The following is a 17,170-nucleotide window of genomic DNA, read 5'->3' as shown; positions in this document are numbered from 1 at the left end:
TCTGCCCCCAGAATCATTCGGTGTGCCAACAAATGTACGGGAAACCTATTTCATCCCACTAAGAACTCCACTAGGTTTATCACAACCTAGGGATGTACACTTTGATTTCATCAAAAACTAATTCTTCTCCAATACAAATGTGGACATTCCTTTTTACAAAATATATACCTTCATAGATCCTATTATTTCCCTATACATCAAAAGTCACATCATCAGTTTTCTTTCATTTAACACAAAGTCATAACTACTCTGGCAAAAATACAAAATGAGCTAGTAAATAAGTCTATTCTAACGTTTAAAGAGGAAAAAGAAAGGGGACTAAAAGACAGGGTATGCTAAATATAATTAGACATTTAATAAGTATCCATGGGTATTAATAATACTAATCGATCTTCTTGTTTTGACTGCAGTATATTTAAAGAGTTTTACAATTTTACTACTTAAAAGCAAGTCCTATGGAGGTGTTATCTCACCATTTATATTTTCACAACACTTATGATATTGTTAACACACTCTTAAAATAAATGAAAAGCCCATGCCACATTTCAGACCAATATAATGGTACACACTGTATTCTTATTTGTGAATATAAATGTCAAATTAATTCTATATTGCATACTTTTTTACAAACATAAAACTACTACTTTCATTTACATATCCCAAGTATATTTGAAAGTACATCTTTAATCACTTGGTTTTAAAATTAGGCTCTGAAAAATATATCATAAAAATTCTGATAATAGTATTAACAAAATTATTGTACTCTTAATTTTCTATTAAATTGTGGATTATTAGCATTCTACTTTAAAGATTAGTCTGTGTACAAGATGAATTTAGTGGTGCATTTAATGAGACAAGAAAATAGAAGGATAAACATGAAAAGATTATTTTACATTGTATTGCACGAGCTATTTGATAATTCTAACACAGTCCAAGAGAAAGCTTCTCTCTGGATTGATCACGGTTCAGTTAACATCACTGAATATCTAATACCTCCAACTCAATTAATTCTCACCTGATTAAGATCAGGCTGATATTCAAACTAAATCATCCCTCCAGTCAAGTAGAAATCAATATTTCTGATTTTACTTTTAAATTACAATTGAAAATAAAATGCATGCATCTTCAGTATGCCAGGAGTAGCTTTTCTAAGTCTAGCATGGCAGGGATAACACAGTTGATTAAAGTTTATTCTAATTTGAGCACCAATATATAGCAGAATGAGATTAATTTGAACACAGAGATGGAGTAAAGTAATTAAAAACATCTTACACAGGGCAAATAGTAAATTGACATAAAGTAAGTTTGACTTTTTTAAAACAAACCTCACTATTTAGCAGCTCAAGTAGTTATGAATATAGTTTATTAAACATTGATTACCCTAAAAAATAGGCTTACGTTAGGAACAGATAAGGTATGTGAAGAAATACCTCTTTTTATGCCACATTTTTTTCTGCCACTACAGTCTCATAAAGAGATATACAAGCCAATAAACAATTTCTATGACCTTTCCAGAAAAAGCAAAACAAACTGATTCATACTTGTTAAGTAGGGAAGTTCAAAAATTCAAAAATAAAGTGTTTATACATTTATAATTTCATAATAAGGAGAACATGAATAGATTTTTTACTCCTCTTTGATTCTTTAATTATCTTTAAATTGAAGGTGAAGAATAGGAAGCCAAACTGCTTGCTGAATATACTGAACAGAAATGATTGTTTTGCCTGTTAACAAGCCTCAAAAAATCAGATGAAAATATTGATTTTCAAAAATATTTTTAAGCATGTTCATAGCTGAACAGATACAGTTTACTAGAACTGAGAACAATACATTTAGAGAGTACTAAGTAATCTCTAACATATATAAAATTATATATAAGTATATATGTAACACATGTAACATATGAAAATATTTACAGGACTGGGAAGGTGGCTCAGTGGTAGAGCGCTTGTCTGAGGCCCTGGGTTCGATTCCTCAGCACCACATAAGCAAAAAGAAAAAAGCGGGAGTTGGGGTGTGGCTCAAGTGGTAGAGTGCTAGCCTTGAGCTGAAGAGCTGAGGGACAGCGCCCAGGCCCAGAGTTCAGGCCCCATGACTGGACCCCCCCACAAAAAAGAAAATATTTACATAAAATGCATAAATTAAAATGCATAAATACATATTTACTATTTATAAACATTAATAATTAGATTGGCCAAGTGTTAAATAATCATAGGTATTATTTAACTTTGATTTGCCCTATCTGGTGTATCAGATACTTATTCCTTAATAGAAAAAGACTATGAGAAACCAAAAGTTATGCAATCTAGTAACATAAATTTTAACCATTCATATCCTAGATCTTACGGATTTTTCACTGCCAACATAACAAAAGAATTTTTAAACATTTTATTAGCATAGATTACTTATTAAAAAGTTTACATTATGTTATTTTCCAAAGGAAAATCCCTTTGTACAATTAATACACACTGTAAAACAAAAATGAATGACAGGAAGGTAAAACAAGTTTGGTTGGGTATTGGCCACCAGTAGGAGAAAGGGAGGGCTTATGGACAAGATGAAGATGGGAGAATATGACCCAAGAATTATATATAAATTACTAAATTATTTAATATATGAGAACAGAAATATCTATATGTATATATAAGAGAACATAAAAAATGAAACCATCCATCTGGGCTTGATTTTCTTACTTATAAATAAAACATTTTCAAAGAAATATGTCACATATATATGTATATATTATGCAACTATACATATACAAACCATACATGTACAAACAGTTCATGCAAACGCAAAATTGTATTCAACAAGTATAACACAGTCCCATGTTTAAAGCTGTAATTAATCTTTATTCCAGACCATGAATTGACTTGCAGGAATAAAAACACAGTAGCCCAAGAACTTATGCTTATAAAGGTAAAAATTTTTGTTTTATGAAAACTACCCAGATTTCTAAAACCCCTCAGAGGAATAATGTAAATATATCTGCATACAAGCTCCCAGTTAATGGCTGTTTTCCAATGTCATCTGTTTAGATGAATAATTATGCTTATGTGGCTATGCCTTCAAATACTGATACCTCCCACTCAACAAGTGATAAGAAGCAGGGGTTTCTCCATATATCATCCTAAAAAGCACCACAGAATCTAGGAGAAAAGGAATTAGATAGTCTTCTCTCATCTCTAATTCCCCCATCTCTGATTTCACAGATCTCATCCTCTTCTGTGGCCCAGGCTGGTGATTAAGGTACATTTACTTCTATTCAGAAGCCAACAATAGGGATTGGAAGTGAGCTCTCAACTAAAAGTTTGCATTTCACTCAAACCCAAGGTTATCTAATTGTGTGTTCCAAGAAGAATTTAAGAAAAGAATGTTTTGTTTGAATAAATGCTACTTTGTAAAGGAATGCTTGCCTCCTTTATTCAATTACCAGTTACTTCTTAAGCTAATACAGACTGCCCTTCTTTATAAAGACATATAAATGACATACTTAAAACTAAACAAAAAGACAAAAAAATGAAACAATGAACATCCCAGAAATAGTAAAAATGACAAGAAATGCTAAATAGTAGTAAAACACTGACGGCTTAAGGAAGACTTATAAGCAATGACTATAATGATTACCCCTCATAGGCTGCTATAAAGGCTGCATAAAATCTAAGGAACTATTCTCATACTTGCAAAGTTGGATGGAAGAGTTAAAAAAACTGTAAAACTATAATCTTTCCCTTTTTTCCTACTAGTCATTAAACAATCTAAGGACAAATGAAAAATTATCTAAGATATTTCCAACAAATTGACATTGTTAGAATTCAAGATATCTGCTAAACATGCTCATGCATAAAGTGTTATTGTTAAATCTAACAAGTTAAAGTAGAAGTGCTTGATCTCAAGAAGTACTTTTATATGCCTATTATACTTTTGTTCTATCTGTTATCAGTAAACCTTATTAAAATAATAAAAAATTATAAAAGTTTATATCAGGATCCGGAGTAGAGAGAGTGGTTGTTACAGTCTCAGTTGTTAGATTCTAAAAAGAATATTTTTAATTTCAGAATAAAATGTCAACAGGGTTGATTGAAAGAGAAATAAATTAATGCTAAATAATTACTAAGGAAGTTTTGTTTATGGAAATGAATAATTCAGTGTTTCACAAAGTAAAATCAAGCAGCAGCTGCTTTGCTGACATTAAGCTAAAAAGGGCTTTCTCAAAATATACAAACTTGAAAACTAGGGGAATCATCATATTTTTTAATGTCAAACTGAAAAAAGTTTTAGAAGAAGGTCTTCTGATTTTAACACTAAAAATTACATGGTTACTATGCTAACCAACAAATCATTTAAGGAGTCTCAACATCATTATTTTTTATGGCAAGAACCTATCACATTCTAGTTACCAGAATATATGCATAATTCCTGCCCTATTAAGTCTTATCAGATTTCTAACAATCTGTTCCTAACCCTTTGGTCCTGGATTTTATGCAGATTTCAAAATGAATCATAGGCTCCTTTTAACTATGTCTTTTAACCCAGTCTGTCTCCTATTTGCTCCCATTTAAAAAGAAGGAAATATTCCTCCTCAAGAAGAAATAAGTTAACAAACATAATGAAAAAAATGAACATATTTCAGGCTCCATTTATTTTTTAAGTAATGTATCCCTAATTCCTGTAATAGGTTCATACACTAGTAATAGCTGTAAAAGTTGAATATAAATTTTTACAACTAACCTCAAAGAGCAACCTGAAAGTAAGATGAAACACTTCTAAAGTCACATAAGACAAAGGGAAATTAAGTTCAACATTTACATAATTTTTTGTTTACATAATTTTTTGTTTATCAGTTGCCTATGCAAACTAAAAAATGCAACTATTTTGTGGATCATAAAAATACAGTAAGTAGCATTCTTTTCTCTTAATTTTTAACTTATACACAACTATTATGCAAACTAATAAGATGTTTCAATATATACAAACATAGGCACATCTGAAGCATTTACCATTTCTTTGTGGTGAAAACTTTTTAATTCCTTTTTGAAGTTTTTCACATAGAATGCACTATTACTATCTAGTACAACATTACTGTGTTATAGCTTTTTTTTCTCTGAACCTTTGTTTTTCTGAGACACAGTACAAATATGTAGCTTAGCCTCTGAAATTGTTTACTTCATGTATGTGCTTGCCTACACATGTCCAGTTTATAGCATTCATGGTAAAAAGGAAATAAGGAATATCAGGACACACTGTATTTTTTACATACAAAAATTCTCTGTGTATATATATAATGAGCTATATTTTAAAATGTTACCTATAGTAAAGTCAGTAAAGAGCTTTAAACCTATGGCCTAGGGCATGCTTCCAGTGCTTATCATCTTCAACAGTAGAAAAAGAACTGAAAAAAAACCCACAAAAACAAAAAAAAGGTATTCTTAATTCACTCTTCTGTTAAACAATTACTGAGTATTTTCTATGCCCCACGCCATTTTCTATGTACTTGGAATACATGAATCAAACAAGTCAGGATCTCTGAACTTGTGAAGCTTATTCTGAAAGGAAAAGATAGACAGGAACCATAATACTTCAGATATGTTAGAACACAGTAAGAGCTGTGGAAAGAGGGGAAAGGATTATGGATAAGGAAGCACAGTATGTTGCCTTTTAAGTAGGTCATCAGTGCAGGCCCCTTGAAAATCTTAAAGAAGTGAAGAAATCAACAAGATAATGCTTTTATCTGACAACAGAATATTGAAATGTCTAATTCTATAGATAATAAAACAATAGAAATAACAATAGATGAGATTACTAGATTCCTAAACAACCATTCAAAATCAGGCATAGTTTCTAATGCCAATGTAAATTGGCACAAGAATACCTAAGTTACTCTTGTGCTAACTTAAGTTACTGGTCAGGTGGAGTTTCATTTTAAGGTATCACTAAAATGAAAGTAAAGCTTATTAATACAAAAACCAAAACCTACATTAAAAATGACTTAAAACCACATAGAAAAAATAAAATCACAGTAAAATGAATGCACTGGAAAAATGATTAACTGAAGTTGTTTCTGGAATAGCAGAGTATAAAAACTGTATTCTCTCCTTCCAAAGTATTCAAGTTATTTGTTTCATTTTACATTGCATAAACTGGCTTATCCCTAATCCTATATGGGAACAAAAATATGAAGAGTTAAATTCAGTACAGAACCCAAACCTGATTTCATTACACTATGATAACAAGGTTCCTTGATAACAAATCTCCTACTACTTAAGTAAGCCTGTGTTGAAAACCTACACCCTCTATTTTATCTAAATCAATGAACACCGATGTATTTTCTAAGATGTCAACAAAATAAAATTTTAATTTATAAAAATAATTGAAATAACCTGAGCAAATTCTTATTTACTTACATAATATCCAATAGCTCTTTAAATTGCAATTAAAGTGTTGTATCTCTTTTATTCATGAAGAACAGATAATTCTTCACTTCTGGTACTTAATAATATCTATGTAACTTTTAATATTCGGTTTGTTCAGAAATATTGCCTATTTGTTGAAATACACTACATATCTAGTAATTAAATAACCATTCAAGGTAAGATAAACATTCTAAGAAGTTTCAAGTAACAAAAGAAAGAAGGAATTCTTTATATTGGCTATATTTTGTTTTATGTATTGTTTCTAGACCTTTATAAGCTATAAAACTTAGAAAAGCATGTTCAGCATGAATTTTTCATTACATTACTCTAAAGTTCACTAGATTACTCTAAAGTTCCAGCTTCTGTTTCATTTTCAGTCAATAAAAATTATCTGGTTTAGACTATTAACTTTCTTAAAACTTTCTTAAATCAAGATACTGAAACACATAAAGAAGTTACAAATGATGGCTAAAATCCTGTCAACTTCCAACACAAACTTAAGTCCACAATTACCATGCATAAACAATTCAAATTTTTTTTTATAATGGAGAAAGAAACTACTGCACTGAAGGGTTTCATTATACTGCAGCCAGGCACAGAAGGTGTACACAGACTGCTTAAAGTATTTGACATACCAGGACTAAAAACTAGGTACATACATATGAACTCAGCATTGCAAACCACTGGGCCATTTAAAAATAAGAGGCAATATAAAGACATCTGACAGTTCCATTGCTCGCTAATTTGTAAAGCTGTGCTTGTATAATTCATTTGAAAAGGAAAATTTTCTAAACAGCTGCAGGAAGTAACTTCACTGGACATTCTCAACTATAAGGCAAGCTTCAAATTTTCTTTGCAGCCAGGCTTGATAACAGGATTTCTCTACAAAGTCAGCCTGTCATATTTGCACTAGCCTTCATTGCTCCGTAGCCTCATGAAGCTCCTTAATAACCAATGAAAAAGTTTCTGTGTTAATTCCCTGTTCACAAAGCCACACACAACGGTATTTTCTATACATAAGTGAGTATATAAGTTTCTTAAAATCTCAAAGCAAACATTCAGATTCACTATTACCCAGATACTAATGCTGGCCTCAAAGCCTGTAAATCCTAAGAAAAATTCTCCAAGTCTATCCAACATCTGAAGCTGCTCATAAAAATTTATTTGTCCTGCACTGTAAAAAAAAAAGAGGCATTTATTTCATCTAACTAAAAGAAATTCTATCCAAAATTTTGTTATTTGTAATTGACAACTTTAGAAAGTTTTACCGTAAGAAAATAAAGCAATTATATAAAAGCATTTGTATAATTTTTTTAAAAAGCAACACTACTCTATTGTACCCATAACCAGAAAGTAAGCATCTAAGGAACATAATGCGTTTATACAAATATGACAGAGCGTGTTTGTGTGCTTGCTCCAAAGGTAGCACTGACATGTATCAGTTCAATGGCATACATCAAGAAATGGCAGAAAAAGACAACCCTGCATGATCATGCAGCTCCTCCAACTTAATCCTATATGCAAAATATAAAAGGTCTTAGAGAATTACATAGACTTCACAAGACAAAGTCTTCAAGTGAAAGAAGAAACTTTTAAAAGAGAAGTGTTGTTTAAAAACCTAAAACCTAAGACTCAAAGACAATTTTTATTAAAAGCTAAGTATCTTCTTGGATATCTTACAACATGTACCTCAAATTTAACATGTCCAGTTTTATTGTTTCTTGCAAATTATGTCAAATTCTGAGCATCACAATGTTTCTCTACAGTGGTCTCTTTGCTCACCTTATCCAGTTACTGTTTCATTTGCTAATTCCCCCGTTCTTATTGACACGTACCCAAAACCAGATCCTATAGAGACAAGCATCCCTTTTCTCTAACATTAACTCCTCCATCGCAATTGAGCTTATACACACAGCAATCATGGCTTTTCGCTCACAGGCCACTGAGACAAGCAGGAGACAATGGAATTCTATGAAATTAAAAGGATGTACTCCATTTAGCATTACTATTTTATTAAAGAGGCATTTGGAACTTCAGTAAAGGCGTGATTAGCATAGAAATTATAGAACAGAGGATCAACATGAACTTCAAGATATCCTGACCAATATAGATAATATAAGGGAAAACAACATTTTGTATACATGTGTGCCTAAAAAGCACACCATCATGTGGTTTCATTGGGAGTTTTGTGTTTGTTTTTGTTGTTTTTGCCATTGCAATGAATAAGCAAGCACTCCACCTGTAAGTGGCTTCCTTTCATTTTATTTATACTTGGAGACCTGCCTGAGTTGAGTTGATTTATGAGGTTTACTCCAACCTTTCCTAACCATAGCACATAATTTTATTTTATTTTTTTGGTCCGGTCGTGGGCCTGAACTCTGGGCCTGGGCGCTGTCCCTCAGCTCTTCAGCTCAAGGCTAGCGCTCTACCACTTAAGCCACAGCGCCACTTCCGGCTTTTTTCTTTTTGCTTATGTGGTGCTGAGGAATCGAACTCAGGGTCTCAGGCATGCAAGGCAAGCGCTCTACCACTGAGCCACCTTCCCAGCCCAGCACATAATTGTATATAACATCTTGTAATTAACTTGGCCATCCCCTCTCATGGGATCAAAAATCCAAAACACCTTTCCCTTTAGTGGGGGATCAAAAATGGAAGTATCTTCAAAAAACACAAGATAGGGGTAGGGAAAAGTACAGCTGGGACACCAGATGCTAAGAGGCTCTGGGGCCAGACTCTAGTCTCAACAGTGAGAGCCATAGTTTTTCAAACTGTGTAAGTGCACAACTGAAAAAAGTCACAATGAATCAGGAGAACTGCCTTCAGCGTGGTTCAAAAACCACAGAATAAAGTGGTGAGAGAAGATTTTCAGCCTTTACCAGGGGAAAGGGGAGAGGGTCTGTAGGCACCTCCTGCAAAAAAGAAAACATTTACAGTATAGTTTCTCTAAGTAAATGCAAATCCTTACATTTGAGGGTTTTTTAACTCTTAAATTTTAGAACGTAATGACATTTGATTGACCTAACATGATTTGACACCATGCTGAAACTAAACGGAATAGCAAAATGAATTCTAGTAGCTATATGCCAACTGCTTAAATTGTGTCCTGTAAGAAAGGTCTGATGATCATTAAAGGGTCTGAAACTCACAATGTATACTGTGATTAATACACTGTATTATTTGTTAAGTAACTCCATTTTTTAACATACCAGGGTACCTAATAGGAAAATAGAAAGTATCCAGTAAGAAAATAAGGAGGAAGAAAGGGACAAATTGATTAGTGACTTTAAATGTAAGTTTAGGCTTGATCCTACAGACAGTGGAGAATGACATAAACAAAACCACACACCTCAAAAAGTTTTAACCAGCACTAATGTTTTCAGTAAATTAGGGGAAAGGAAGAAAAATACATTTTTAAGATAGGGAAAATTAGTCTATATGCTAATAAAACAGTTCAGGCATAAGATATTCAGAACAATTCTGGTTAAAAAGTGCAGCATTTTATAATCTCAGAAATAACATAATTCTCAGAATTCTTAGTCCACTCACACCATAAACTTGAAAAAACAGTATCGATGAAATACAGAGAAGATTCCAGCAAGGCTCTGAACAGCATGGATCTTAACCTCAATTCTACTGTCTAAAACATACTTGGAAAACAAAACAGGGTAAAATACCTGAGAATTCCCAGTAATATCACTTCATTCTCAACAGAAGCAGACTAGGAGTGAATAGGAAGCTTAGAGAAAAGTAGAATGAAGCAAAACAAAAGCAGCCAATACAATCTACCCAGCTTCAAGATTCCAATGAGTTTCACTGGTGGTTTAAAAAAAACTAACAAGAACAACAAAAAAAAAAACAAACAAACAGGGTATACTATCTTTCATGGATCCACATTCAGGAGAGAGGAAAACTCAAAAATAACCCAACAGGAAAGAAAACAAAATGCTAAAGGCTATTAAAAATAAATAAAAATAAACCATTGCACCTGCACCTTCCCCCTCTTTCCCACTCCAGGTTTCAGGAAAGAAAACAGAACACCCTAGCCCTCACAATATAGCCCACAGGGGAAGTCAAACATCAGAAAAAGGTGGCAGAAGTGTTAAAAAGCATTCAACCACAATATTTCAGAGGAAACAGAAGGACTCTCTGCAAATATGCCTAAGGAAAAGAAGATGCAAGCTCAAATGTCATACTATATAAGAATTTAATAAAAACATACATTCAAATACTTCAAGGAATAGTTGGTAAAAGAGATGAGGATAAAGAACATAAGAGAAATCAAAAAAAAACCTTTAATATTGCTAATAAGTACATTTGAAATACAGAAGGAATAGTATAGACAGTTAACAATCAAGTAAGATTTTATTAAAATAAGTCAAGAAGACACCTTTACATAAACATTTTTAAAAAACATAGCTAAAGGCAACATAAAGAAAATCAAGATGCCTCTATGGATCCCTCGCTACTGCTGGTACCACCTTTACCACTTGAGAATTAGTATATACCTACTGACTTTCTTCTATCCAAAGATATGGTGACTATGAATGGTATATCATGGTATATTCATAATTTGCTGACAAACCACTACAACTTCTCTTCCTAGCAGATGTTCTCTAGTGTCTTCTCAATTTTGCAGGCTTTCATGTAGTAAACTACTATGGATAAAAAGCTCCGGTGGTAAGGAAAGGGGATGAAGGCTGCTAACAACCAGTAAGTAAGAAAACCTGATTCAGATCTGGAGCCAACGTTACTTCAGCTTTTAAGAGACCAAAGAAAACCACCAAGCTAAGTCCTGCCTAGATAGGGTCTGACCTACTGAAACTGAGATCACTAAATGTATGCTATTTTAAGCCACTGATTTTTCAGGTAACATACACTAAATAATATCAAGTGACAATTTTTCTCTAAAGTTCCAAAGTTCATCAGTATCTTTAAGTGAAAGAATTCTAAGAAAGAAAAAAAATTTACATTACACTTTAAGAAAACTTCTAGGCTAAAAGTGTGGCTCCTGTAGCAGAGCACACCAGCCATGAGCAAGAAAGCCAAGTAACAGCATGAACTGTGAGTCCAAGTACCCATTACCCCAAACCAACAACTTCTAACATAAGGAAAAGAATTCTGCCCCCAAAAGTACTGATAACTCCATAAACAATGTAGTCTTCTAGCATCCAAACAGGAAATGCCCCCCCGACACACACACACACACGCACGCACACGCACACGCACACGCACACACACACACTCACACACATACCATCTATCTAAAGTGTTTGCAAGTTGGAATGGAAATGATAATCAGGCTGGTCTCCATTTTCTCAGAGGAATATTCAATGTCATAAAATACGGATGTAACAAATTTCTAAAGTAAAAAACGTACCTGAAAATGTATCTACTCTATATTGACACAAACCTGTAAGGCAAGGAGCAATCATTCCTAACCAGGAAAGATAGCAAGGATTTGTGATATCTTTTATTGCCAATTGTTTACGCAAATTAGAGAAAAAGAGAACATAGAAGAACACTTGAGTTTAAGAGCTTCAGAAAAAAATATAGCATTGTAAATTTTGACAACGTAAACAGACAACTGTTAAGCTAAGAGGTATAATTGTACTTTTGCAGTAGAAATTAATCAATAACGTTCAAAATTAAAATACTGACGTTGAAAAGGTTTTAAGGCTCAAACTCACTAATGGCTTCCAGGCTATTTCTATGATAGAACCAAGCATCACATCTTTAATTTAAACACACATATACTTTAAAATATTCTCAGAATTCTTTGTCCACTCAGACTTTTATATTCAAAAGTTAAATCAAAATTATTATTGCTTTCATTACTTTTAACACAACAAAATCCTTTAAGATACCCTAAAAGTGTATATAAATTAAAAATACAAAGGGGGAGCCAAAACATAGTGATATACACATAAAGTCAAATCTGCTATATGAGAGGCAGAGAAAGGAGTGGTCTAGGCTGACCAGGGCAAACACAGAACCAGATCCTATCCAAAATAAAGAAAAAAAAGGACTAGTGGTATGGTTTATGTCATAAACTGCCTAGTAATCATGAAGCCCTAAAAAAATTAATTACAAAATAGTAATACATTGAAAAAAATATTTATCAAAAATTAAACAGAAAACACAATCTAGCTGGTTGCTGGTGACTCATGCCTGTTAATTCTAGCTACTCAGGAGGCTGAAATCTGATGACAGTTCAAAGCCAACCCAGGCAGGAAAGTCTATTAGACTCTTATTTTCCAACTAACTACTACTACAAAAAAAAAAAAAGCCAGAAATGGAACTGTGGCTCCAGTGGTAGAGCTGGTAGAGTGCTAGTGCCTGGGTCTTGAGTTCAAGCCCTAGGCCCAGCATATAAAAAAAAAGCATGTGTGTGTGTGTGTGTGTGTGTGTGTGTATATATGTGTATACACACATATATACATATAGAGATCACTAGTTTACAAACTGTTAGAATACATACTTTTAATTTACTTCCAAAAAAATCTTATAATTAATTGTATACAAAAGAATCATAATCACATTTAAAAGCTAGAAATTATACAAATGGAGTAAAAGAAATACCATTTTGTACGTTTATGTGTTTGTACATGTGTCTATGTGCTTTTGTGTGATGCTGGTGATTGAGCCTAGTCAAGTTCTCTACCAAATGAGCTAAGCTACATTAAGCTATATCCAAGCCCATAAAAATAAAAATTATTAAGAAATAATCAGTCAGTAGCAAGCAATTTATCAAACTTTATACTCTTATCCTATTATTTAACACAAAGCTATATTTTTAAGCAGTCAGTAAAGTTGGTTTCTCTTTTGTTTCTCCTCTCAAGATTTAAGTGTTTATGTTCTCCTTTTTAAAATACCAACAAATATTTAGAATGTGGCAACGGCCTCTCTATAAAAACTAAAATCATTTTAGGTGGCTTCTTAAGTCTTTAAAACTTTGCAAACAAACTCTTAACACCAAACTTAGAGTAACATGAAATGGAGGGGGTAAGTCAATGCAAAGATAAATAAGTTTTAACTCTTTTCTTAAGAGCAGAACCTCCATGTATTTCTACCACAAAATGGAGATAAAATATATTTTTGTATTATAAAATATTTAAGATTTGTTAAAATAAATTGATAATACATTAATATATTGAAATATTATTGAAGTATTATTATTAAAATATATACCACTTACCTTAATCATCAGAAATAAATGGCAATTAAAGATAAAAATAAAATCACTTCATATGTGAACAACTTTAGTTATTTCTACAATATTATTTTGATTAATAATAATATTAAAAGGCATTTTATTCAGGAAACTAACACCACTAAGATATCTTTAAAGATAGGCTGAAAAAGATAACTCATATACTGCACCATACTTATCTAATACAAGTTTCTGCAAAGGTAAAAATGGTGGGTGTGTCCATCATTCGGATTTGGATGATGAGGTAGCTATCAGCTCACACAGCTATTGAACATTTAAATCACAGACTGTGTTAAATTTTTTTAAATTAAAAATCCATTTTAACTACTAGCTACAACACTGGACACAAGATCTATATTGGAACCAATTCAACGTGTTAATAAATATAAAAATCGGGTGGGAAGGCTGGGAAGGTGGCTCAGTGGTAGAGTGCTTGCCCTGCATGCATGAGGCCCTGGGTTCGATTCCTCAGCACCACATAAGCAGAAAAAGCCAGAAGTGGCACTGTGGCTCAAGTGGTAGACCGCTAGCCTTGAGCTGAAGAACTGAGAAACAGTTTCCAAGCCAACTTCAGGCCCCACAACCGATCCCCGCCCCCCAAAAAAACCCAGTGGATATTTTCAAATAGCAAAATAATCAATAGATAAAACCTAAGATTTAAAAACAAAATTAGTATGGACTATTGATTAAAAAAATAATCCTAATCTTTAATAGACAGCTTTTCCATAATCGTGAAGGAAAAAAATAAATAGCTCAATATAACTACAAAAGTAAAAAATTATGTACATTAAAAGGAATTAAGTTTTATAGCATCTATGCAAATTTTTTTCAAATATATTAATAGCCATGTAAATCTTACACATGATATGGAAACATAGTTAGATATTAAGAACACTTAAATATTAGCACATAAAATAAACTCCATATTTACCTTAAAGCAAGCCAACATTTAGCTAACATTTTCAATACTGGAAAAAGAAACTGTTTCCTCTTACCAAAACCACAAAAGTTTAACTGCAATAACAAAGCAAAGCACCTTGCACCAGAGAAAGATTCCAATCTGAGTTAATCAGACCCCAAGCAATGCAAAGTTGAAGTACCATTTGGACTAGAGAGCTAACAGCCTATCTTTCAAACTGGGAGAAGCATTCTCACCAAGGGAGGCAAAATGCCAATCCAAGTTGCTGAAAAAGCTTTCATAATGCTCTTTTTTTTTTTCTTTTTGGTCAGTCATAGGCCTGAATTCTGGGTCTGGGCGCTGTCCCTCAGCTCTTCAGCTCAAGGTTAGTGCTCTACCACTTGAGCCACAGTACCACTTCTGGCTTTTTCTACTTCTGTGGTGCTGAGGAATCGAACCCAGGGCCTCATGAATGCAAGGCAAGCACTCTACCACTGAGCAACCTTCCCAGCCCAATACTCACTTCTTAAAACCACTGAAGGTTCATGATAAAGCCACATCATTGGGCTCTGTTGTTGGTTTTAGGTGGCACAGTGGAGGGTGTAAACCCAAAATTGTTATAGAGGTTAACACTGAAAAGATTAAGAGTGCTAGAAGAGAATTATAGATCGATTAACAAATATTTCTTGAAAATATATTGGTGCTTGGATCATCGTCATAGTTCAAGGCCAACCCAAGCAGGAAAGACAAGGAGACTTATCTCCCAATTAACCAAAAAAGCCAGAAGTGGAGCCATGGCTCAAGAGGTAGAGTCTAGCTTTGGGTAAAACAGCTTAGGGACTCAAGCCCTGAATTCAAGCCCAAGAAACAGCACACATAGTCTGTAGGTTAAAAAAATTGAGATTATGTTCTCTATTGTAATAATGACTCAAAACCAGCATTTCATGTGTCCCAGCCACATTCTAACAGAAAACGAAAGACTTCCTCTGTTCAGTAGATACCTTTCCTCCAAGACTGCACTAAATTTATTTCTCTATGTGCTATGCTAAAACTGAACCCCTAGAGGGCAACTGAGCTTTAGTTTTTCACTAATGTTCCTCAAGAATACCATGACCTATTTCCTTCTACCTTGGAACTTTTCCTTTGAAAGAAAAACAAAATGTGAAGGTGACTGATACATTCCATTTGCTAATGAAAAATATTATATTATGGAATGCGTTCTTTAACACTGGTATTTCAAAACTAAAAATTTCAGAACACATCAGATTACTGAGTAATTTATGTCATAATCAAATACTCAAATGTTAACACTAGGAACTGGGTAGCAGATAGGGAAGACATACTTAACAAGTTATTTAATATGAATGCTTTGCATAATTTTACATTATTAAATAACATGTTAAAGTTTATAGAAAAAAGAAGTGAGGGACCCACTTTCAATTTCAAAAACAATCCTATATAAACTACCTTTAACCTAAGAAACCACTACATTCCAGCTAAGCCCAAACTTCCTGATAATCTACTAAGCTAAATTGTGGAGGCAACAGTTAGACATTTAAAATACTCAAGTTAAAAAAAATTATTTTAAACAAAAAAAATCACATAGCACATTAAAAACAACAAAGAAAAAACTCTTGTGTCCATATCTTGGTGTTCATTTCACTTAGCATCATTTTATATGGTCATATGTACACAGCTTTTGAACTTTTCTGATCATCTGATAACATTATCCTAGATGTATACTAATTATTCCAAATAAGGGAAACCATGGGACCTATATTTTTTGGGTCTAGCTTATTTCTCTTAATATGATTTTTTCCAAGTCTTTGCATTTCCTAACAAATGGGGCGGTGTCGTTCTTTCTGATGGAAGCACAGAATTTATACACACACACACACACACACACAATTTGTATGTCTTTCTGCCATGCTAGGGATCAAATCCAGGAAATTGCCTTAAGGCTGGGAAGGTGGTTCCGTGGTAGAGTCTTGCATGCATTAGGCCCTGGTTCAATTCCTTAGCACCACATAAGCAGAAAAGGATGGAAGTGGTGCTGTGGCTCAAGTGGCAGAGTGCTAGCCTTGAGCTAAAGAGCTGAGGGACAGGGCCCAGGCCCTGACTTCAGGCCAACAACCGGACCAACAACAACAACAACAAAAGTAGCAGTCTCACAGTCTTACAGGCTCACACCTGAAATCCTAGCTACTCATGAAGCTGAGATCTGAGGATCAAGGTTTAAAGCCAACCCCAGGCAAGAAGGTCTGTGAGATTCTTTTTTTTAATTTTTTTATTGTGAAAATATTGTACAGAGGGGTGACAATTACATGGGCAAGATAATGAGTACATTTCTTATCAAGCATTGTAGCCTCCTCCTTTGTTTCCCCTTCCCATTCCTTCCCATCCTCCCCCCTCCCACCCCGCACCAAAGATCTTCACTAGCCATACAATGGACAAGGGTCTCATATCTATAATATAGTTAGAACTCAAAAAATTAAATCCCCCAACAACAAATCTTCAAAGAAACAACTGCCCAATAAATAAGTGGGCTAAAGATTTAAAGAGAAACTTCTCTGAAGAGGAAAGAAGGATGGCCAATAGACACATGAAGAAATGCTCAACCTCCCTAACCATAAAAGAAATGCAAATCAA

General features: G+C 33.5%; 2 protein-coding genes across 2 annotated transcripts in view; one reads left to right on the top strand and one right to left on the bottom strand.

The window, feature by feature from the left end:
* Azi2 (5-azacytidine induced 2) overlaps positions 1–3,332 on the top strand; it is a 51,997-nt gene extending 48,665 nt beyond the window's left edge. Inside the window, exons 8-9 of the mRNA XM_013028484.1 lie at positions 2,861–2,919; positions 3,213–3,332. Of these exons, the coding sequence (XP_012883938.1) occupies positions 2,861–2,919; positions 3,213–3,248 (95 nt within the window). The 3' untranslated portion in view covers positions 3,249–3,332. The remainder of the gene's footprint in view (positions 1–2,860; positions 2,920–3,212) is intronic.
* Positions 1–17,170, bottom strand: part of Cmc1 (C-x(9)-C motif containing 1) — a 55,452-nt gene that overhangs the window by 16,911 nt on the left and 21,371 nt on the right. The gene's annotated exons all lie outside the window — the stretch shown is intronic.

The sequence above is a fragment of the Dipodomys ordii genome, unplaced genomic scaffold (assembly GCF_000151885.1).
Source record: "Dipodomys ordii isolate 6190 unplaced genomic scaffold, Dord_2.0 Scaffold110, whole genome shotgun sequence".
NCBI classification, from domain to species: Eukaryota; Metazoa; Chordata; class Mammalia; order Rodentia; family Heteromyidae; genus Dipodomys; species Dipodomys ordii.
Note: the sequence above shows the minus strand (reverse complement) of the source record. Positions and strands in the feature narration are given on the sequence as shown.